This window comes from Erythrolamprus reginae, chromosome 5 (assembly GCF_031021105.1).
Source record: "Erythrolamprus reginae isolate rEryReg1 chromosome 5, rEryReg1.hap1, whole genome shotgun sequence".
Lineage (NCBI taxonomy): Eukaryota > Metazoa > Chordata > Lepidosauria > Squamata > Dipsadidae > Erythrolamprus > Erythrolamprus reginae.
This window is the reverse complement of record NC_091954.1, coordinates 114,514,637-114,538,964: the sequence shown is the minus strand read 5'-3', so window position 1 is coordinate 114,538,964 and position 24,328 is coordinate 114,514,637. Positions and strand designations below refer to the sequence as shown.

General features: G+C 40.7%; 2 protein-coding genes across 2 annotated transcripts in view; both read left to right on the top strand.

Moving 5' to 3' along the window:
* Positions 1 to 1,953, top strand: part of LOC139168631 (acetylcholine receptor subunit delta-like) — a 30,614-nt gene extending 28,661 nt beyond the window's left edge. Inside the window, exon 11 of the mRNA XM_070754253.1 lies at positions 1,765 to 1,953. Within this exon, the coding sequence (XP_070610354.1) occupies positions 1,765 to 1,953 (189 nt within the window). The remainder of the gene's footprint in view (positions 1 to 1,764) is intronic.
* Positions 1,954 to 11,290: 9,337 nt separating this feature from the next.
* LOC139168630 (acetylcholine receptor subunit delta-like) overlaps positions 11,291 to 24,328 on the top strand; it is a 32,474-nt gene continuing 19,436 nt past the window's right edge. The window contains exons 1-5 of the mRNA XM_070754252.1: positions 11,291 to 11,419; positions 14,431 to 14,475; positions 16,049 to 16,158; positions 17,813 to 17,968; positions 21,128 to 21,243. Coding sequence (XP_070610353.1) covers positions 11,291 to 11,419; positions 14,431 to 14,475; positions 16,049 to 16,158; positions 17,813 to 17,968; positions 21,128 to 21,243 — 556 coding nt within the window. The remainder of the gene's footprint in view (positions 11,420 to 14,430; positions 14,476 to 16,048; positions 16,159 to 17,812; positions 17,969 to 21,127; positions 21,244 to 24,328) is intronic.

Sequence of the window (24,328 nt, the reverse complement as noted above, 5' to 3'; positions counted from 1 at the left end):
GCTATGGGCAATTTTAGAGTTGCTTTGGAGGTGTACAAAAGACTTGAAACCTCATTAACAAAGTATTAGAATGTGCAGAAATGACTAAGATGACATTGGAACTACAAGATAGAGATGAAACGAAATTTTATAAAACCTGGGACAGGTGGTGTAATTGGCCCAATCAAAAAAACAACCCAAAACACCAAAACCTGCAATAACTATACAATATAAAATAATACAACAACAATTGCTTATGTTTCCATATGGTCTGAAAGAAAAAGAGGGGATACATTCACCCAGAAAGTAATGCACCACATTTTTTTCTTCAACAATTATTTATTGAACACAATGAAACTTACACACAAGAAAGAATGATGTTTTTTCTACACTCCCTATTTTTGCACTTAATCTCCATCCCGTTCTATGGCCTTTCTCACAGCAAGACACAAGGGTGTGTATGCCCTGTCGGTACCACTCCTTGTTCTGGTCCCAAAGCCATTTCTGCACTGTAGTGGCCTCACACCCTCTGTGCCCAGCGACTAACCGTACTTCTGTCGACTGCAGATTCTCCATAAACTGTACACAAACGTTTGTGAATGTTCCCAACAGTTTCTTTCTCCCCAGTGAGAAATTCAATGATGACACGCTGCTTGTAACGTACATCACTTATAAATGCCATTTTGAAACACTGCTGCAGCTATGCTATCTGTCTGAAAAAACGCAAAAATTACACACGCACTCCTGACGATTCAAATAATGTATATTTAAAGTTTGGTATTCATACCATTACTGTAGGATGAGAAAAAAAATGTAGTGCATTCCTTTCTGGGCGTGTGTATACGTGTTTATTTAATGTTATAAATGTGTTTGTTGGTTTTATTGTTTGTTTGTTTGTCTTATATAATAATGTTTATAATAATAATATAATAATGTTTCCAAATGTAAAGTGGGGGAAAAGGAATCCTCAATCTGAGTATTGCATTGGCAGTTCTGTGTTAGCAAAAACTTCAGAAGAGAAGGATTTAGGGGTAGTGATTTCTGACAGTCTCAAAATGGGTGAGCAGTGTGGTCGGGTGGTAGGAAAAGCAAGTAGGATGCTTGGCTGCATAGCTGGAGGTATAACAAGCAGGAAGAAGGAGACTGTGATCCCGCTGGATAGAGCGCTGGTGAGACCACAATTGGAATTATATTGTGTTCAGTTCTGGAGACCTCACCTACAAAAAGATATTGACAAAATTGAACGGGTCCAAAGACAGGCTACAAGAATGGTGGAAGGTCTTAAGCATAAAACGTATCAGGAAAGACTTAATGAATTCAATCTGTATAGTCTGGAGGACAAAAGGAAAAGGGGGGACATGATCGAAACATTTAAATATATTAAAGGGTTAAATAAGGTCCAGGTGGGAAGTGTTTTCAATAGGAAAGTGAACACAAGAACAAGGGGACACAATCTGAAGTTACTTGGGGGAAAGATCAAAAGCGCCATGAGAAAATATTATTTTACTGAAAGAGTCGTAGATCCTTGGAACAAACTTCCAGCAGACGTGGTTGGTAAATCCACAGTAACTGAATATAAACATGCCTGGGATAAACATAGATCCATCCTAAGATATAATACAGGAAACAGTATAAAGGCAGACAAATGGACCATGAGGTCTTTTTTCTGCCATCAGTCTTCTATGTTTCTATGTTTCCATATATTTATAATTAATAAAGATCATTTTAAAAGAAAATTTAAAAAAGACTTGGATTTATTCCAATCGTTTTATTTTACCCTCACAGGAAAAGGACAACTGGAGTCGCGTGGCTCGGACCGTGGACCGCCTCTGCCTCTTCTTGGTCACTCCCATTCTGAGCCTTGGGACCTTATGGATCTTCTTGGTGGGAATCTACAATCACCCTCCTCCCCTGCCCTTTGAGGGTGATCCTTATGACTATAGTGAGACTAACAAGCATTTTATCTTAAGCTGATCAAAAACATCTGTCACCGCTGCCAGATTGGGTGGATCACAACAGGAAGTCCTACTGGCCCTTGCTGTGGCTCCCTCACCCCAAATATCTGAAGACTTGTGTTCCCTTGAGTTATTTTTTTATTTTTATTGTCATTCTATTCCCTAAGGTTTCTCAGCCTTAGGTCCTTTGACACATTTGGACTTCAACTCCCAGAATTCCATGCTGCCTGGGGAATGCTGGGAGTTGAATAGACTGGACTAGACTAGAATAGACTAGAATAGACTAGAATAGACTAGAATAGAATAGAATAGAATAGAATAGAATAGAATAGAATAGAATAGAATAGAATAGAATTTTATTAACCAAGTGTGATTGGGTACACAAGGAATTTGTCTTTGGTGCAGATGCTCTCAGTGTACATAAAAGAAAATATACATTTGTCAAGAATCATGAGGTACAAAACTTAATGATTGTCATAGGGGTCAAATAAGCAATGAGGAAACAATCAATATTAATAAAATCTTAAGGATACCAGCAACATACAGTCATAAGTGGGAGGAAATGGGTGATAGGAATGATGAGAAAAAACGAATAGTAATAGTAATGTAGACTTAGTAAATACTTTGACAGTGTTGAGGGAATTATTTGTTTAGCAGAGTGATGGCCTTCGGGAAAAAAACTGTTCTTGTATCTAGTTGTCTTGGTGTGCAGTGCTCTATAGCGACATTTTGAGGGTAGGAGTTGAAACAATTTATGTCCAGGATGCGAGGGGTCAGTAAATATTTTCACTGCCCTCTTTTTGACTTGTGCAGTATACAGGTCCTCGGTGGATGGCAGGTTGGCAGCCATTGTTTTTTTCTGCAGTTCGGACGTTATAAACTTGCCAAGAGTAAGAAATAAAAGTTTAATAAAAGTTGCTTTTGGGAAAAATCTGAGAAGACAAAGGGATTTTTGTTTTCTACTGTTGTTATTTCTGTGGATTTTTATGATTTTTTTTATTTCAAAAAGTTAGTTTATTCATCTTAGTGGGTCCTGTCAATTTCTCCATCTGCAGAGGCCAATGCAAAACTTTCCATCTTTGTGCACAAATCTTGTTGCAGTGGTCATATCAACTTCATACATTTTATATAAATTATAAACTGAAATAATTTTCAGTTTTCGTCCAGCTCTGCACCCAAGGAGAAGTCTCAGTTGAACACAGGTAATCCTTCCAATCCTGACAATGGAAATTAAAGAAAGTTCAGCATCAACAATCCCTGTTCAAAAATAATAATCTGTGTTGAATCGTTTTTGGAATGTGATGGCGTTTCGCTGCTTTAGGACAGTGTTTCCCAAACTTGGCAACTTGAAGATATTTAATTTGATTTTATTGGATTTGCATGTCGCCCCTCTCCGTAGACTCGGGGTGGCTAACAACAGTAGTAAAAAGCATATGACAATCCAATATTAAAACAGTTAAAAACCCTTATTGTAAAACCAAACATACATAAAGACATACCATGCATAAAATTGTAAAGGCCTAGGGGGAAAGAGTATCTCAGTTTCCCCATGCCTGGCGGCAGAGGTGGGTTTTAAGTTGCTTACGAAAGGCAAGGAGGGTGGGAGCAATTCTAATCTCTGGGGGGAGTTGGTTCCAGAGGGCCGGGGCCGCCACAGAGAAGGCTCTTCCCCTGGGTCCCGCCAAGCGACATTGTTTAGTTGACGGGACCCGGAGAAGACCCACTCTGTGGGACCTAACTGGTCGCTGGGATTCGTGCGGCAGAAGGCGGTCCCGGAGATAAATGTTAAAGTTGCCAAGTTTGGAGACCCTTGCTATAAACTGGGTTTATTTTTAATGCTAGGGACTGGGCCTACCTCCTACCAGCTGTTGGGGCCAGCTGTTGTCTGGAAATAAGGTCAGGAGGCCAAATGTCAAGAAGTGCTCAAGGCCCTTGGGAAGCAGCTCTTTCTCGGATCAGGTCTCATTACATACAAAGCAGCTGAAGCCCCCCCCCCCCCCCAGGCTGAGAATGCAAAGCCTCAGGGTGAGGTTACCTGACAGACAGCTGCCACCAGAGGCTTTCCGGGAGGGGAGGAATGATAAAAAACACTGCTATTGTGAGTTTCCTAAATACGCATCCATAAATAAATCACTGAACAATTAACTCACCCTTTGCATTAAACAGTCATTCTATAATGTTACATAGATATATTTTACTATGAGTATCTCCTCCATCATGTATTTTACTATGTGTATATATATATATACCCACTAAAACCCTCATTGTATATTGGACAAAATAAATAAATGAATGAATGAATGAATGAATGAATGAATGAATGAATCAATCAATCAATCAATCAATCAATCAATCAATCAATGAATCAATGAATCAATGAGGGAATGAATCAATGAATCAATGAGGGAATGAATCAATGAATGAATCAATGAATCAATGAATGAATCAATGAATGAATCAATGAATGAATCAATGAATGAATCAATGAATGAATCAATGAATGAATCAATGAATGAATCAATGAATGCATAAATAAATAAATGTTTCCCAGTTTCTTTAATAGAGTACAGTAGTACTGTAGAAAAAAATAAAAAGATTTACTCTGAAAACCTCCCCGGTGGAACTGCAGCTTGGGAATCATATACTTTGCTATTATCAGTTCCTAGTCATCTGGGCATTGAAGGTAGATTCAGTCAGATTTATGGACGTGTCAGCTGGAAGAAGTGAGCAGCAATGGTTCAAATCATCCCTACTGTCTCTCGAGCCAAGCCGAGATGGTCGAATTTCACCCGTGGGTGGTACCTGGCTCAATAGCACATACTGTGAGATGGATCTTGCATTCCTGCTAGACAATCAGTTAAATATGAGCCAGCAGTGAGCGTCAGCTGCCAAAGAAAAAGTTAACACAGTCCTAGGTTGCATCAACAGCCACTGCCATTCAAGATCATGAATCAAGATTGCAGGAAGTGTTAGAATAGAATAGAATTTTATTGGCCAAGTGTGATTGGACACACAATGAATTTGTCTTGGTGCATATGCTCTCAGCGTACATAAAATAAAATATACATTTGTCAAGAATCATGTGGTATGACACTTAATGATTGTCATAGGGGTCAAATAAGCAATGAAGAAGCAATATTAATAAAAATCTTAGGATATAAGCAACAAGTTACAGTCATACAGTCAACATGGGAGGAAGTGGGTGATAGGAATGAAGAGAAAAACTAGTAGAATAGAAGTGCAGATTTAGTAGAAAGTCTGATAGTGTTGAGGGAATTATTTGTTTAGTAGAGTGATGGCGTTCGGAAAAAAACTGTTCTTGTGTCTAGTTAATACCACTTTATAATACCTTGGTAAGATCACAATTAAAATATTGCATCCGTTTTGGGTCACCATGACACAAAAAGAATGTTGAGACTCTAGAAAGAGTGCAGAGAAGAGCGACAACGAAGATTAGGGGATTAGAAGCTAAAACATAGAAACATAGAAGTCTGACGGCAGAAAAAGACCTCATGGTCCATCTAGTCTGCCCTTATACTATTTTCTGTATTTTATCTTAGGATGGATCTATGTTTATCCCAGGCATGTTTAAATTCAGTTACTGTGGATTTATCTACCATGTCTGCTGGAAGTTTGTTCCAAGGATCTACTACTCTTTCAGTAAAATAATATTTTCTCATGTTGCTTTTGATCTTTCCCCCAACTAACTTCAGATTGTGTCCCCTTGTTCTTGTGTTCACTTTCCTATTAAAAACACTTCCCTCCTGAACCTTATTTAACCCTTTAATATATTTAAATGTTTCGATCATGTCCCCCCTTTTCCTTCTGTCCTCCAGACTATACAGATTGAGTTCATTAAGTCTTTCCTGATACGTTTTATGCTTAAGACCTTCCACCATTCTTGTAGCCCGTCTTTGGACCCGTTCAATTTTGTCAATATCTTTTTGTAGGTGAGGTCTCCAGAACTGAACACATTATTCCAAATGTGGTCTCACCAGCATTCTATATAGCGGGATCATAATCTCCCTCTTCCTGCTTGTTATACCTCTAGCTATGCAGCCAAGCATCCTACTTGCTTTCCCTACCGCCTGACTGCACTGTTCACCCATTTTGAGACTGTCAGAAATCATTACCCCTAAATCCTTTTCTTTTGAAGTATTTGCTAACACAGAACTGCCAATACAATACTCAGATTGAGGATTCCTTTTCCCCAAGTGCATTATTTTACATTTGGAAACATTAAACTGCAGTTTCCATTGCTTTGACCATTTATCTAGTAAAGCTAAATCATTTACCATATTACAGACGCCTCCAGGAATATCAACCCTATTGCACACTTTAGAGTCATCGGCAAATAGGCAAACTTTCCCTACCAAACCTTCCCCTATGTCACTCACAAACATATTAAAAAGAATAGGACCCAGAACAGACCCTTGTGGCACACCGCTTGTAACCTGACTCTGCTCAGAATACTCGCTATTAACAATAACTCTCTGCTGTCTATGCTTCAGCCAGCTGCAAATCCATTGAACTATCCAGGGATTAAGTCCAATCTTCACTAATTTATCTATCAGCTCTTTATGTGGAACCATATCAAAGGCTTTGCTGAAGTCCAGGTAGGCAATATCCACGGCACCACCTTCATCCAACACCTTTGTGACATAGTCAAAGAAATCAATGAGATTAGTCTGACATGATTTGCCTTCAGTAAAGCCATGCTGATTTGGGTCCAATAAGTTATTGGTTTTTAGGTGCTGATTTATCCTCTTTTTGAGTAGAGTCTCCATCATTTTAACTACCACTGATGTCAAGCTAACTGGCCTGTAGTTACCAGCTTCTTCTCTACTGCCCTTCTTGTGGATAGGCACAACACTGGCCATTCTCCAATCCTCAGGAACTTCTCCTGTTAACAAGGATTGGTTAAACAAATCAGTCAGGGGGGTAGTAATGACAGATCTGAGTTCTTTAAGAACTCTGGGGTGGATGCCATCTGGACCCATATGCGATATTGTTGCAGTGGGCTTTAGCACTTAGGTCATTTGATATTAGTATTCCAAGGTCCTTTACAGAATGTGGGTTGGCAGTGAGAGATTGTTCATTCAGTTCGTATGTAATTTGTTTTCGCTGGAATATTGTTTTTATTATTGTTGTGAGCTGCCCCGAATCTTCGGAGAGGGGCGGCATACAAATCTAATAAATTGAATGGAATTGAATTGAACACAGAATAGGCAGGGCAGCTCTTCCAGTGGCTTAAAAGCAAAAATCCCGTCTTGATTTCAGAGAGGAAGTTAAGGCCCGGATGCCAGTCTCTTGTTTCCCAAACTGGCTCCCGATTCTCCCTTCCCCCAGCTGCCAGCTGCTCTTGTCCGTCCGCATTCCCAAGTGAAGTTTGCTTCCAGCCCAAGCTGGACACCCAAAGAAGCAGCGGAGGCACGGAGAGCAGTCCGTCTAAAGCCAAGATGGACAATCGGACACTTCAGCTCGTTCTGTTTTGCGCTCTGGCTTTGCCAGGTAAGATGCCCTAAAACCCACCTGGAGCTTAGGATGAGGGCACAGGTACAGCCCTCATGGAAAGCTCTGCAGCATTTTGCAAAATAACAACGACCGCAAAAGTCTTGTCTTTGGCACTTCTGAATTGCAGAAACAACATCCTTAAGAAGCCACAATTCTGAATTATCAGAGAGCAAAAAGGTTTTTTTCCTTTTGTGTACATTTTTATTTATTTATTTATTTATTTATTTATTTATTTATCTATCTATCTATCTATCTATTTATCTATCTATCTATCTATTTATCTATTTATTTATTTATTTGATTTGATTTGATTTGATTTGTATGCTGCCGCATTCCGTAGACTCAGGGCGGCTCACAACATTTTTGACTTCAGAGGCAGTGATGGGCTCCATGGTCAGGGACGCAGAATTGGTAGAAAAATTATTTTCTTTTTTGTCCCTTCTAGGCTCTGAATATGTTTTTTCCATCGCAGTAAATGAGGTTGAATATGTATAATTTTAGAAGAGCTGTTTGTGCATCTGTGTGTACAAATACAGTGTTCCCTCGATTTTCGCGGGTTCGAACTTCGCAAATAGCCTATACCATGGTTTTTCAAAAAATATTAATTAAAAAATACTTCGCAGGGTTTTTTCTATAGCACGGTTTTTCCTGCCCGATGACATCATACATCATCGCCAAGCTAATAATTTTTGCAAATAAATAACAAAAAAAACAATTATTGTTAATAAATAATTATGTTTATAAATATCAGGATCACTAAGTGTCTTATTCAATGGTGAGTACCAGTAATAATGATGAGTAAATGGTTGTTAAGGGAATGGGAAATGGTAATTTAGGGGTTTAAAGTGTTAAGGGAAGGCTTGGGATACTGTCCATAGCCAAAAATGGTGTATTTACTTCCGCATCTCTACTTCACGGAAATTCGACTTTCGTGGGCGGTCTTGGAACGCATCCCCCACGAAAAGCAAGGGAACACTGTACATACAGTTTATATAATAGATAATGTATATTTTTATATGCCTGTGTGTAATATGTATGTACACATACAGCATATACACATAGAATTAAAGAGTATATTTTGGATGTTCAGTCATAGTAAATAGAGAGGGAAAGTGTATCTCTTTGAGGAGAGGAGAGGCCAGGCACCCTAACCCAACCCTTGACGTGAGTGACGTCAAGTTGGCCACTTTTAAGCCAGTCACATGACCTTTAAGCCACTCCGGTCACATGATCGTCAAGCCCCACCTACCTGGTCACATGGCTGGCAAGCTACACCCACAAAATAAGCCACACCCACAGTGTGGTAGTAAAAATTTTTGCAGCCCTTCACTGACTGGGATGCGGACAATCTTCTTAAAAACCTCCAGTGATGGATTCACCCACAACTTCTGGTGGCCAGCTCTTCCACCGGCTAATTGTCCTCACTGTTAGGCAGTTTCTCCTTATTTCTAAGTGGTTCTCTTGATTAGATTCCACCGGTTGTTGAGGGGTTTTTTTTGTCTTGCTTTCTGGTGCTTTGGAAAAATAAATTGACCCCCCCCCCCCTCCTCTTTGCGGCAACTTCCCAAATACTGGAATATTGCCATGATGTCATCCCTAGACCTTTTTTTCTCTATACCAGCCAAAGATGATTCCTGCAATTGTTCTCCAGACTCTTAATCATCTTAGTTGTTTTTAATTTCATAACTGATTACACTGTTTCTAATTAATTAATTGGAATGGAATGGATTGGAATGGAATGGAATGGAAGAAGGATGGAAGGGAGGGAGGGAGGGAGGAAGGAAAGAAGGAAAATGAAATGGAATTGAATGGAATGGAATGGAAGAAGGAAGGAAGGAAGGAAAGAAGGAAAGAAGGAAAATGGAATGGAATGGAATGGAAGAAGGAAGGAAGGAAGGAAGGAAAGAAGGAAAGAAGGAAGGAAGGAAAGAAGGAAGGAAGGGAGGAAGGAAGGGAAATGGAATGGAATAGAATAGAATAGAATGGAATAGAATAGAATAGAATAGAATAGAATCCAAAGAGGACCTCTCTGCTCAAGAAGGAAACCCTATATCATTTCAGATAAATGGTTGTCCAGTCTTTTCTTAAAAACCTCCACAATTTCTGGAGTCAAGCTGTTCCACTGGTTAATTGTCCTCCCTGTCAGGAAATTTCTCCTTAATTCCAGGTTGCTTCTCTCCTGGATTGGTTTCTTCTTGCTTCTTGTCCTGTCTTCCCTGAGGATGTTTAAAATATTAGCATCTGGGCAAAAGTATAAGCACAAGTGGCTAAAAACTGAGCTATCAACCACAAATCCTCCAGGATTTTCCCTGACCTTCATTTAAACCCAAACCCAAATCTTTTCCTTTGAAACAGTGAATTTTGGGATGGGTCTATGACTGAGTTACTTTCATGGCAACGTTCTACCTGTCAATGACTACTTCAGCTTCAATCACAACAACAGAAGAGCACGCAACAGATTCAAACTTAATATTAACCGCTCCAAACTTGACTGTAAAAAATATGACTTCAGCAACCGAGTTGTCGAAGTGTGGAACTCATTACCTGACTCAGTAGTGTCAACCCGTAACCCCCAACATTTTCCCCTTAGACTCTCCACGATTGACCTCTCCAGGTTCCTTAGAGGTCAGTAAGGGGCGAGCATAACTGCACCAGTGTGCCTTCCGTCCCCTGGCCAATTGTCTCTCCTTATCTCATTTATCTTTTCTTCCTTTCAAATATGTTCACCTATACTTTTATATCTTTTCTTCTATTCTTTTCTTTACTTATATTATTACATATCTTTCTCTTCAATGTGTATTATGAATTGGACAAAATAAATAAATAAAATAAATAAATAAAAATAAATTCCCCAGCCGGTGTGCCTGGACTCCAACTCCCAGAATTCCTCAGCCCACAGGTCTGGACTCCAGTTCCCAGAATTCCTCAGCCGACATGTCTGCACTCCAACTTCCAGAATTGTCCAACTAGCATGTGTGGACTTCAACTACCTCCAGCCAGGATAATTCTGGGAATTGAATTATTATTTCATTTGTTTATTTGTTTGTTTGTTTGTTTTTTGTTCGTTTGATTGATTGATTGATTGACTGACTGATTGATTTATAGGCGGCCCTTCTCCTCGTGGACTCAGGGCGGCTTACCAGGATAAAATATAGACAAAATAAAAGCAGTACGAAACAATTAAAAAGTTACAAGAAATAAAAAACCCAGTATAAAAACAATCAGCCATCCCTCATTCACACTACAGGCCGGAGCGAAGACTATCACTTACGACCCTAGGCCTGCCAGCATAGATGTGTTTTTAATGCCTTTCAGAAGGCGAGGAGAGGGGAGGGGGTTACGGAGCTCTGGAGGGAGTTGGTTCCAGAGGACCGGGGCCGCAACAGAGAAGGCTCTTCTCCGCGGACCCACCAGTTGGCATTGTTTGGCCGACAGGACCCGGAGAAGGCCGACTCTGTGTGACTTAACCTGTTGCTGGGACATGTGAGGCAGAAGAGGTTCAGACACAATCTGAAGTTAGTTGGGGGAAAGATCAAAGGCAACATGAGAAAATATTATTTTACTGAAAGAGTAGTAGATGCTTGGAACAAACTTCCAGCAGACGTGGTTGGTAAATCCACAGTAACTGAATGTAAATATGCCTGGGATAAACATATATCCATTGTAAGATAAAATACAGGAAATAGTATAAGGGCAGAGTAGATGGACCATGAGGTCTTTTTCTGCCGTCAATCTTCTATGTTTCTATGAAAATAATCTATAAAGCCATGTAGGGCTTTATAAGTGCACCAGCCCTTCCAACATCTTCTTTCCCCGTCCTTGCAGGTGCCCTGGGTGTAAACATGGAGGAAGAGCTGATCCACCTTCTTTTCGAGGAGAGGGGATACGACAGTACACTGCGTCCGGTGATGTCCAAGAATGAAACGGTGACCATCTACCTGGCTCTGACGCTTTCGAACCTGGTCTCCCTGGTAAGTAACGTGCCCTTCGTCCATTATCGACCAGGGCTGTCCATCAAGGGGGGAGGTCAAAAAGATCAAATCTTAAAAAATAAGATAATACTTGTATTAGAAGGCCATGACTTACAAACAGGCTGGCATGCACATTTATGGAAAGATAAATTGCAAAAACAAACTATATTTGACAGGCACTTGATCCGTAAATCACTACTAAAAACCTGGTACGAAATTAAAAATAAACACTACGACAAAATTCCAAGATGGCTTTCCACTATGGAAGCCATCATCTACCCAAATTTGATCGACATAGCCAAAACCATCCAGTACAGAGACATATTACACCCAAACGGGGAACTCAAATCTAGACAAGAACTGGAAAGATTAAATCATAAAATGGATTGGTGGACATACGCCCAAATAGAATCCAGATTTAAAAAAGACAATCAAACACCCGGTATTCAAAAATCTATGAACCCATTAGATAAGATTCTGATAGGAAATGAAAACAAACAAATAAGCAGAATATACCAAATACTTTTAGAACAGGAAAGAATAAAAGATACGACCAAAACACCAATGATAGCGTGGGAAAAAAATCTGCAACACGCCATCCATATTGCCGACTGGGAAAGAACATGGACCACAATATCCAAAATAACCCTTTCGGCAGCATATAAGGAAAACTATTACAAATTATTCTACAGATGGTACCTCCCACCGGCGAGATTAGCAAAGATCCACCCAACATTATCAGACTCGTGTTGGAAGTGTAAAAAGGAAAGAGGTACATTTTTCCATATGTGGTGGTCCTGCCCCATGATACAAAAAATTTGGACAATAACCCATACTTGGCTCACAGAGATTACGAAAGAGGAAATAGAACTCACACCGGAAGCTATGCTTTTAGGAGTTTGGAGAAAACATTATTCAAAACAAACAATGCTCCTCACAACACATATAAACACCGCCACGAGAATTGCGATAGCACAACTCTGGAAAAGTGATCAGATACCAACGGAAGATTTAATTATAGATAAGATATATGCATGTGTAGAGATGGACGAATTCACGAACTCAATTAAGGGAAATAAATTAATAGAATCAAAAAGAACATGGGAAAAATGGCACGAATGGGTTCAAAAGAGAACATAAAAGCAACATAATATGAAACAACAGTACAATTGAAACGACCTACAGTTACCGTGCATAATTAATGAACGAAATAGATTTTAGAATTTAAAAATATGAAATACAATGTATATAATGAAATGAAACCGGTCAAAACTTACTGTCAGAATGTTAACTGAGAATATGTATAATCTGTAATTCAAAATAATATGTGATGGGAATGATATAAGAAAAATTAATAAAGAGATTTTCAAAAAAAAAAAGAAAAAAAAAAGATCAAATCTATCCCGATGTTGTCATTGTAAAATACAAGCGGCCAATGTGGATTCAACTACAACTCTTTAGAGTAGTACCTCTACCTAAGAACGCCTCTACTTATGAACTTTTCTAGATAAGAACCAGGTGTTCAACATTTTTTTGCCTCTTCTCAAGAACCATTTTCCACTTACAAACCCGAGCCTCCGAAACTGTAACCGGAAAAGGCGGGGAGAAACCTCCGTGGGGCCTCTCTGGGAATCTCTTGGGAGGAAACAGGGCTGGAAAAGGCGGGGAGAAGCCTCTTTGGGGCCTCTCTAAGAATCTCTTGGGAGGAAACAGGGCTGGAAAAGGCGGCGAGAAGCCTCTGTGGGGCCTCTCTAGGAATCTCTTGGGAGGAAACAGAGCTGGAAAAGGCGGGGAGAAGCCTCCGTGGGGCCACTCTGGGAATCTCCTGGGAGGAAACACGGCTGGAAAAGACAGGGAGAAGCCTCCATGGGGCCTCCCTAGGAATCTCCTGGGAGGAAACAGGGCTGGAAAAAGCGGGGAGAAGCCTTTGTGGAGGCTCTCTAGGAATCTCTTGGGAGGAAACAGGGCTGGAAAATGTGGGAAGAAGCCTCCGTGGGGCCTCTCTAGGAATCTCCTGGGAGGAAACAGGGCTGGAAAAGGCAGGGAGAAGCCTCTGTGGGGCCTCTATAGGAATCTTTTTGGAGGAAACAGGGCTGGAAAAGGCGGGGAGAAGTCTCCGTGGGGCCTCTCTGGGAATCTCCTGGGAGGAAACAGGGCTGGAAAAGGCGGGGAGAAGCCTCTTTGGGGCCTCTCTAAGAATCTCTTGGGAGGAAACAGGGCTGGAAAAGGCGGGGAGAAGCCTCTGTGGGGCCTCTCTAGGAATCTCTTGGGAGGAAACAGAGCTGGAAAAGGCGGGGAGAAGCCTCCGTGGGGCCACTCTGGGAATCTCCTGGGAGGAAACACGGCTGGAAAAGACAGGGAGAAGCCTCCATGGGGCCTCCCTAGGAATCTCCTGGGAGGAAACAGGGCTGGAAAAAGCGGGGAGAAGCCTTTGTGGAGGCTCTCTAGGAATCTCTTGGGAGGAAACAGGGCTGGAAAATGTGGGAAGAAGCCTCTGTGGGGCCTCTCTAGGAATCTCCTGGGAGGAAACAGGGCTGGAAAAGGCGGGGAGAAGCCTCTGTGGGGCCTCTATAGGAATCTTTTTGGAGGAAACAGGGCTGGAAAAGGCGGGGAGAAGTCTCCGTGGGGCCTCTCTGGGAATCTCCTGGGAGGAAACAGGGCTGGAAAAGGCGGGGAGAAGCCTCCGTGGGCCTCCCTAGGAATCTCCTGGCAGGAAACAGGGCCGTAAAAAGTGGGGAGAAGCCTCTGTGTGCCTCTCTAGGAATCTCCTGGGAGGAAACAGGGCTGGAAAAGGCAGGGAGAAGCCTCTGTGGGGCCTCTCTAGGAATCTCTTGGAAGGAAACATGGCTGGAAATGGTGGGGAGAAGCCTCCGTGGGGCCTCTCTAGGAATCTTAAGCGATTCCCTTAAAACAGCGGCAGTGAAAGTGCATAAAATTGGGTCAAACCCAGAGTTTTCTCTTCTTTTCGAAAGCTGGAAGGTCTAACCATCTTTCCTTGCTTGTTGTTACAGAAAGAAGCAGATGAAACACTCACGACTAATGCCTGGCTTGAGCATGTGAGTTGCCTTGTTTCTCCCAGATGGTTTAAGATGGCCAAGAGATGGCTTTGGAGGCCTGAGGGATCTGAGTGAATTGTCGAACCCTGACCCCTAACCCCTGATCCTTAACCCCTAGTCCCATGACGGTGAACCTAGGGCACACTTGCCACAAGTGGCACGCGGAGCCATATCGGATGGCACACGAGACTTTGCCCTGTGTCGGCTCCAGCATGCATGCGTGCACTAGCCAGCTGATTTTCGGTCTTGGGAAAGGCCATTTCACACTCCGGACACTTCAGGGAATAATCATAATCATAATCATAATCATAATCATAATCATAATCATAATCATAATCATAATCATAATCATAATCATAATCATAATCATAATCATAATCATAATCATAATCATAATCATAATCATAATCATAATCATAATCATAATCATAATCATAATCATAATCATAATCATAATCATAATCATAATCATAATCATAACCATAACCATAACCATAACCATAATCATAATCATCATGTATGATGCTTGGCTGCATAGCTAGAGGTATAACAAGCAGGAAGAGGGAGATTGTGATCCCACTATATAGAGCGCTGGTAAGACCACATTTGGAATAATACTGTGTTCAGTTCTGGAGACCTCACCTACAAAAAGATATTGACAAAATTGAACGGGTCCAAAGAGGGTCTACAAGAATGGTGGAAGGTCTTAAGCATAAAACGTATCAGGAAAGACTTCATGAACTCCATCTGTAGAGTCTGGAGGACAGAAGGAAAAGAGGGGACAGGATCGAAACATTTAAATATGTCAAAGGGTTAAATAAGGTCCAGGAGGGAAGTGTTTTTAATAGGAAAGTGAACACAAGAACAAGGGGACACAATCTGAAGTTAGTTGGGGGAAAGATCGAAAGCAATGTGAGAAAATATTATTTTACTGAAAGAGTAGTAGATGCTTGGAACAAAGTTCCAGCAGACGTGGTAGATAAATCCACAGGAACTTAATTTAAACATGCTTGGGATAAACATAGATCCATCCTAAGATAAAATACAGAAAATAGTATAAGGGCAGACTAGATGGACCATGAGGTCTTTTTCTGCCGTCAGTCTTCTATGTTTCTATAATCATAATCACAATCACAATCACAATCACAATCATAATAATAATTTATTAGATTTGTATGCCACCCCTCTCCGAGGACTCGAATCTTCCTGAAGCCCCAAAGGCAAAACAAAAAAAAGCTCAATGGACAAACCGGTATTCAGAAAAACACACTTCCGGTTTGCCGTTGTGCTGTCTTTGCCCTGCAGAGGGTTCAGGGAAGCTTCCTGAAGCCCTGGAGTGCAAAAAACTGCAGAATAAACAAACCGGAAATGCGTTTTCTGAACTTCCGGTTTGCCCATTTGGGTATTTGTTTCACGTACCAGGCTTCAGTAAGGCCTGTGCGCGTGCGTGAGGGTCATCGTGGGGTGGTGCGCCTCCATGGGGAGAGAGTGAAGGGATGTGGGCACGTACACACACAGAAGCAAGATTTGCCATCCCTGCCCTGGCCCCTGACCCCAGCATTTTGGTTTGCAGACCTGGAATGATTATCGGCTGAAATGGAACGCGACGGAGTACGGAGGGATCGGAGTGCTTCGTCTCCGGCCGAAGATGCTGTGGCGGCCGGACATTGTTCTGGAGAACAAGTAAGCTTTTTTTAAAAAAAAAATTGGACAATTTTTTTAAAGAAAACAAACAGAAAAAACAGAAACAAGTCTGTCTATCTATCTATCTATCTATCTATCTATCTATCTATCTATTACCTATCTATCTATCTATCTATCTATCTATCTATCTATTACCTATCTATCTATCTATCTATCTATCTATCTATCTGTCTATCTATCTATTACCTATCTATCTATCTATCTGTCTGTCTGTCTGTCTGTCTGTCTGTCTGTCTGTCTGTCTGTCTGTCTATCTATCTATCTATCTCTATTTATCTCTCTCTCTATCTATCTATCTCTTATCTATCTCTTATCTATCTATCTATCTATCTCTTATCTATCTATCTATCTATCTATCTATTATCTATCTATTATCTATCTATCTATCTATCTATCTATTACCTATCTATCTATCTATCTATCTATCTATCTATCTATTACCTATCTATCTATCTATCTATCTATCTCTTATCTATCTATCTATCTATCTATCTATCTATCTATCTATCTATCTATCTATCTCTTATCTATCTATCTATCTATCTATCTATCTCTTATCTATCTCTTATCTATCTATCTATCTATCTATCTATCTATCTATTACCTATCTTTCTATCTATCTATTACCTATCTATCTATCTATCTCTTATCTATCTATCTATCTATCTATCTATCTATCTATCTATCTATCTATTATCTATCTATCTATCTATCTATCTCTTATCTATCTATCTATCTATCTACCTCTTATCTATCTCTTATCTATCTATCTATCTATCTATCTATCTATCTATTACCTATCTATCTATCTATCTATCTATCTCTTATCTATCTATCTATCTCTTATCTATCTCTTATCTATCTATCTATCTATCTATCTATCTATTACCTATCTATCTATCTATCTATCTATCTCTTATCTATCTATCTATCTATCTATCTATCTATCTATCTATCTATCTCCTATCTATCTCCTATCTATCTATCTATCTATCTATCTATCTATCTATCTATTACCTATCTATCTATCTATCTATCTATCTATCTATCTATCTATTACCTATCTATCTATCTATCTATCTATCTATCTATCTATCACTCTGTATTTCTAAAACTCTTGTTTCTGTAAACTTTACCTGGGCCACATGGTATTATGGGTCCAGAAAATGGGATTGGGATTTATTTATTTTATTTATTTGTTTTGTCAAGTATGTATTGGTAGCATACAAAGATATAACAATATACATGATACTAGTAAGAGAGAAACATTAGGACAGGGGACGGGGGGCAGTCTGGTGCACTTTTGCACACCCCTTACTGACCTCTTAGGAATCGGGAGAGGTCAACAGTGGACAGTCTAAGGTAACGTTTTGAGGGTTACTACAGAGTCAGGTAGTGAGTTCCATTTCCTGCAGTTGAGTTTGGAGCGGTTTACTTTAAATTTGTAATCTGCGGTGTGCTCGTGTGTTGTTGTGGTTGAAGCTGAAGTAGTCGTTGACAGGAACTTGACTCCCAGACTGCCAGGAAGGACTGGGTTGAAAAAGCTGCATGAGATGGAATTGAGGAAGCTGCCAAGATCCAGCTGGGAAGAACCATTGCTCACTCTTGTGTATCTTTTTTTTCCTTTTCTTAGCAACGACGGAAACTTTGAGATCACGTACAGTGCCAATATACTGGTGTACCCCAATGGAGGCGTCTACTGGCTGCCTCCTGCCATCTTCCGCACTGCCTGCCCCATCAATGTCAATTACTTCCCCTTCGACTGGCAGAATTGTAGCCTGAAGTTCTGGTAAGCTGGCTGGGGAATTCTGGGAATTGAAGTCCACATATCTTCAAGTTGCCAAGGTTGAAAAACATGTAGAAAACATAGGAAATTGACAGCAGCAAAAGTGCCAGGGGTCCATTGAGCCTTCCCTTAGAGTGTTCTCTTTGTATGTTGGTGTGTATTATTTTCTTTCTTTCTTTCTTTCTTTCTTTCTTTCTTTCGTTTTTCTTTCTTTCTTTCTTTTTTCTTCCTTTCCCCCTTCCCCTCTTCTTCTTTTTCTTCTTCGTCTTTTTCTTCTTCGTCTTTTTCTTCTTCTTCTCCTCCTCCTCCTCCTCCCCCCTCCCCCTCCCCCTTCCTTCCTTCCTTCCTTTTTCTTTCTTTTTTCTTTACTCTTCTCCTTATTCATCATCTTCTTCATCATCTTTTTCTTCTCTTCCTCCCCCCCTCCCCTTTCCTTCCTTCATTTTTCTTTCTTTTTTCTTTACTCTTCTCATTCATCTTCTTCTTCATCTTCTTCTTCATCTTCTTCTTCTCTTCCTCCCCCCTCCCCCTCCTCCTTCCTTCCTTCCTTTTTCTTTCTATTTTCTTTACTCTTCTCCTTATTCATCATCTGCTTCTTCATCTTCTTCTTCTTCTCTTCCTCCCCTCTCCCCTCCTCCTTCCTTCCTTCCTTCCTTTCTTTCTTCCTTCCTTCCTTCCTCCATTCTATCCTATCCTATCCTATCCTATCCATTTTTATATTCTATTCCACTCCATTCCATTCTTTTTCCTTCATTCTATCCTATCCTATCCATTTTCTATTCCATTTCTATTCCATTTCCATTTCTAATTCATTTCTATTCCATTCCATTCCTTTTCCCTTCCTTCCTTCCTTCCTTCCTTCCTTCGTTCTTCTTATTTTATATTCATTTTATTTATTCACTGCACAGTCCCCAAGGTGGTTCCGACCCAGTTGCAGCACGGATGTCGGGATTCCCCAGCGGAACATAGGGAACTCCATAATGCCACAGCGTTGGCCACACCCTTCTACCACATACCTGTTCCTTACACCTTTCACTGCAACATAGGTGTTTAGCCATTTTTAGGGTTTCACATTTCAGCAGGAGATACTCATTTTCCATACTCTGCTGTACTCTATTCTAGTCTATCCTTTCCAGTCTCTTCTCCTCTTTTCCATCCTGTCCCATTCCATTTTGAATTCCATTCCATAAATTCTAATACTAATAATTCTAAATGGTGGAAGGTCTTCAGCATAAAACGTATCAGGAAATACTCAATGAACTCAATCTGTCTAGTCTGGAGGACAGAAGGGAAAGGGGGGACATGATCGAAACAGCTGAGACACATTCGAATAAAGATTTTATTCAGCACATAATTTAGGCTTAAAACATCACTCTCCAGCAATATTTTATTTCCAAATTTCAGTGCTTAAAACCTATGATTACAACACCCCGGCGTTTTATATTTTATGTTTGGTATGTATGTGTTGTTTGGTTTTAAATATGATAGGGTTTTATATGCTTCTTTTAATATTAGATTTCTTTCGCTGTAACATTGTTTTTATTATTGTTGTGAGCCGCCCCGAGTCCTCGGAGGGGGGGGGCATACAAATCTAATAAATATTATTATTATTATTAATAATAATAATAATAATTATTATTATTATTAATATTATTATTATTAATAATATTATTATTAATAATATTGTTGTTATTATTATTATTTAAATATGATAAAGGGTTAAATAAAGTTAAGGAGGGAGGTGTTTTTTAATAGGAAAGTGAACATAAGAACAAGGGGACACAATCTGAGGTTAGTTGGGGAAAAGATCAGAAGCAAAGTGAGAAAATATTATTTTACGGAAAGAGTAGTAGAGGCTTGGAGACGTGGTTGGTCAATCCACAGGAACTGAATGTAAACATGCCTGGGATAAACATATATCCATTTTAAGATAAAATACAGGAAATAGTATAAGGGCCAGGAGGATGGACCAGGAGGTGTTTTTCTGCCGTCAATCTTCTACAGTATTTTTCTATGTTCCTAATTCCAATTCCAATTCTAATAATTCTTATTCCACTCTACTCTACTCTTCCATTCCACCCCATTCCACTCCATCCCATCCTATCATGCAGTCCTATCTGAAGTTAGTTGGCGGAAAGATCAAAAGCAACATGAGAAAATATTATTTTACTGAAAGAGTAGTAGATCCTTGGAACAAACTTCCAGCAGACGTGGTAGATAAATCCACAGTAACTGAATTTAAACATGCCTGGGATAAACATATATCCATCCTAAGATAAAATACAGGAAATAGTATAAGGGCAGACTAGATGGAGCATGAGGTCTTTTTCTGCCGTCAGTCTTCTATCTTTCTATGCTTCTGAACAATCCATGGCTGTTTGGGCAATTGCAGAAAGTGTGATGTATGAGATTTATGTATGTATGTATGTATGTATGTATGTATGTATGTATGTATGTATGGATGGATGGATGGATGGATGGATGGATTGATTGATTGATTGATTGATTGTTAGAGTTGAAAGGGACCATGCAGGTCATCAAGTCCAACCCCCTGCCTGAGCAGGAATCCTAAAGCACCCCAGCCAAGTGGCAGTCCAATCTCCTCTTCAAAGTGTCCAGAGTTGGGGAGTTCACAACCTCCGCTGGTAGATTGTTCCACTGGTTGATCGTTCTGACCGTCAGGAAGTTCTTCGTACTTGTAGGTTGAATCTCTCCTTGGTCAGCTTCCAGCCGTTGTTCCTCGTCCGGCCCTCTGGTGCTCTGGAGAATAAAGTGACCCCCTCCTCTCTCTGGCAACCCCTCGTATACCTGTAGACTGCTATCGTGTCCGCTCTGGCCCTCCTTTTCTCTAGGCTATCCATGCCCAGTTCCCGCAGTCTCTCTTCGTAAGTCTTGGTTTCGAGTCCCCTAATCATTTTGGATGTTCTTTTCTGCACCTTCTTCAGAGTTTCAATGTCTCTTTTGAAGTGTGGTGACCAGAACTGGATGCATGATTGTCTTTTATATTAAAGTGTTTTTAAGTATTGGATTTGTATTGTTTCTGTTGTGAGCCGTTCCGAGTCTACGGAGAGGGGTGGCATGCAAATCTAATAAATGAATAAATGAAATAAATCTTACTTTGGCAGTCCAGGTGTAACAAGGATTTCTCTCTGTCTTCACCAGTTCCCTGAAGTACAACGCCAATGAAATCGACCTGCAGATCATGTCCAAAAAAGAGGAAGGGACCGAGCGCCATTATCTGGTGGAATGGATCATCATCGACCCAGCAGGTTCCACAAGTAAGCCATGTTTGCAGGCTGCTGTGGCTTTCATATCGCACAAGCCACGGTCGGCTTAAGTCTGGTTTTGCAAGTGCAGCCACAAGAGGCTGGGTGGTACAAGCTCCAACCCGAGGTTTTCAAGTAGCTGAAATTTTGAGTACTTCAGAGAACTGGCAAATACCACCCGTGGCTGGACCCAGAGTGATGTGGTTGTCTCTGCCCCACCTCCTGCCCCAGGGAATGGGGAGGTGGATACAGGGGAAACTTCAACATGTCACAGGCCTGTGTTATTGCCGACAGAATCCGTGCAGAGTTTAGTTTCCTCGGACGAAGAAGAAGGTGGGAGTGACTCGGCAGAGGAGGGCTTGGCACACAGCCAAGGCAGTCAATCTCCCTTATCTTCTATAGCTTCAGATGATGACATTTTGGACCCACGCAAGCGCAGAATTATGCGTAGAAGAGACCAAGTAATAACACAATAGGGTTGATATTCCTGGAGGCGTCTGTAATATGGTAAATGATTTAGCTTTACTAGATAAATGGTCAAAGCAATGGAAACTGCAGTTTAATGTTTCCAAATGTAAAATAATGCACTTGGGGAAAAGGAATCCTCAATCTGAGTATTGCATTGGCAGTTCTGTGTTAGCAAATACTTCAGAAGAGAAGGATTTATGGGTAGTGATTTCTGACAGTCTCAAAATGGGTGAACAGTGCAGTCAGGCGGTAGGGAAAGCAAGTAGGATGCTTGGCTGCATAGCTAGAGGTATAACAAGCAGGAAGAGGGAGATTATGATCCCGCTATATAGAATGCTGGTGAGACCACATTTGGAATACTGTGTTCAGTTCTGGAGACCTCACCTACAAAAAGATATTGACAAAATTGAATGGGTCCAAAGACGGGCTACAAGAATGGTGGAAGGTCTTAAGCATAAAACTTATCAGGAAAGACTTAATGAACTCAATCTGTATAGTCTGGAGGACAGAAGGAAAAGGGGGGACATGATTGAAACATTTAAATATATTAAAGGGTTAAATAAGGTCCAGGAGGGAAGTGTTTTTAATAGGAAAGTGAACACAAGAACAAGGGGACACAATCTGAAGTTAGTTGGGGGAAAGATCAAAAGCAACATGAGAAAATATTATTTTACTGAAAGAGTAGTAGATCCTTGGAACAAACTTCCAGCAGACGTGGTAGATAAATCCACAGTAACTGAATTTAAACATGCCTGGGATAAACATATATCCATCCGAAGATAAAATACAGAAAACAGTATAAGTGCAGACTAGATGGACCATGAGGTCTTTTTCTGCCGTCAGACTTCTATGTTTCTATGTTTCTATATTACAGGAAATAAGGGAGGTCACCTGTGTTTGGGTGAGGCTCCAGTAATTAGGGCTGCTGCTATAAATAGCAGCATGTGGGTTTGGCCGTTGTGGAAGAATATCTGTTGCAGTTTCGTCAGGAATCTTGTGTGCTGGACTTTGTTGCTTTTTCACGCCTTTGAAACCAAAGCAGAGCAGTGTGTGTGTGTGTGTCTCCCTTCGTTGGAAGAAGAAGGGGTGTGAAGTTTCTCCACAGCTGCTGGCTAAGTACCTAATGACTGCTTAAGGGACATTGTACAGATTACCCGGTTGTTTTGGGAAGAGTGCTCTTTGCAATACAAAAAGAGTGCTTAGTTTATTTTGACTTTTGCGATAAAGAACATTGTTTTGAATTTTCAAACGTGTGTGTGTCTGAAATTTGTATCCTTGAATTTTCGGGAGGCTCCTATCAGAGAGCCCGACAGAACACAGAGTAGGGAGGATAGTCGTGGGTGGTCCATCACAAGGTCTTCAGAGACTGAATAGCCACTTGCTTGCAATGGTATAGAGCAGAGGTCTTCAAACTTGGCAACTTTAAGACTTGTGGACTTCAACTCCCAGAATTCTCCAGCCAGCATAGCAATTCTGAAAGTTGAGGTCCACAAGTCTTAAAGTTGCCAAGTTTTGAGACCCCGGATAAGCAGGGAGTTGGACTAGAATACCTCCAAGTCTCAGCTCTATTCTGAATTTGCACATTTATTGGACTTCAAATTTTCCTGGGGATTATGGGAATGGTTGGGAAAGGCCAGTGGGATAGCCTCTTTAAGCTGCTTCATGGCTCACATTGTCTCTCTTCTTTCTCTCTCTCTCTTCTTTCTCTCTCTCTCCTCTCTTTCTCTTCTCTGTCCTCTCTCCTTTCTCTTTCTTTCTCTCTTCACTCTCTCTTATCTTTTCTCTGTTCTCTGTCACTTCTCTCTCCTTTCTCTCTCTCCTCTCTCTCCTCATTCTCTTCTCTCTTTCTCTTCACTCTTCTCCGTCTCTCCTCTCTCCTTTCTCTTCTCTTTCTTTTCTCTCGCTCTCCACTCTCTCTCTCATCTCTTCTCTGTTTTCTGTCTCTCATCTTTCTTTCTCTATCTCTCTTCCCTCTGTCTCCTCTCTCTCCTCTCTCGTCTTTTTCTCTTTTTTGTTTTCTGTCTCTTCTCTCTCCTTTCTCTCTCTCTGTCCCCTCTCTTGTTTTTCTTCTTGCTTTCTCTCCACTCTTTCTCTCTTGTCTGTTGTTTTCTGTCTCTCCTCTCTCGTTTCTCTCCTTTTCTCTTCTCTCTTTTCTCTGTCTTCTCTCTCTCCTCTGTCTCTTCTTTCTCTTTCTCTTTTCACTCTTTTATCTCCTCTGTCTCTCCCCCCTCTTCTCTTTCTCTGTCTTCTCTCTCTCCTCTCTCTCGTCCTTTTCTCTGTTTTCTGTCTCTCCTCTCTCTCTGTCCTCTCTTTCTTCTTTCTTTCTTTCTCTCTACTCTTTCTCTCTCGCCTCTTGTTTTCTGTCTCTCCCCTCTCCTTTCTCTCTCTGTCTCTTTCTCCCTCCTCTCTCTTCTTTCCATTTCTCTCTTCACTCTCTTTTATCTCTTCTCTGTCTGTACTCCCCCTTTCTCTTCTCTGTCTTCTCTCTATTCTCTCTCTCTTGTTTCTTTTTCTTCTCTCTTTCTTTTTCCTCTCTTTCCTCTCTTCTCTTTCTCTGACTTCTCTCTGTGTCTTCTCTGTCTCTCCTTTCTCTCTCTCTCTCTTCTCTCTGTCTTCTCTCTCTCCTCGC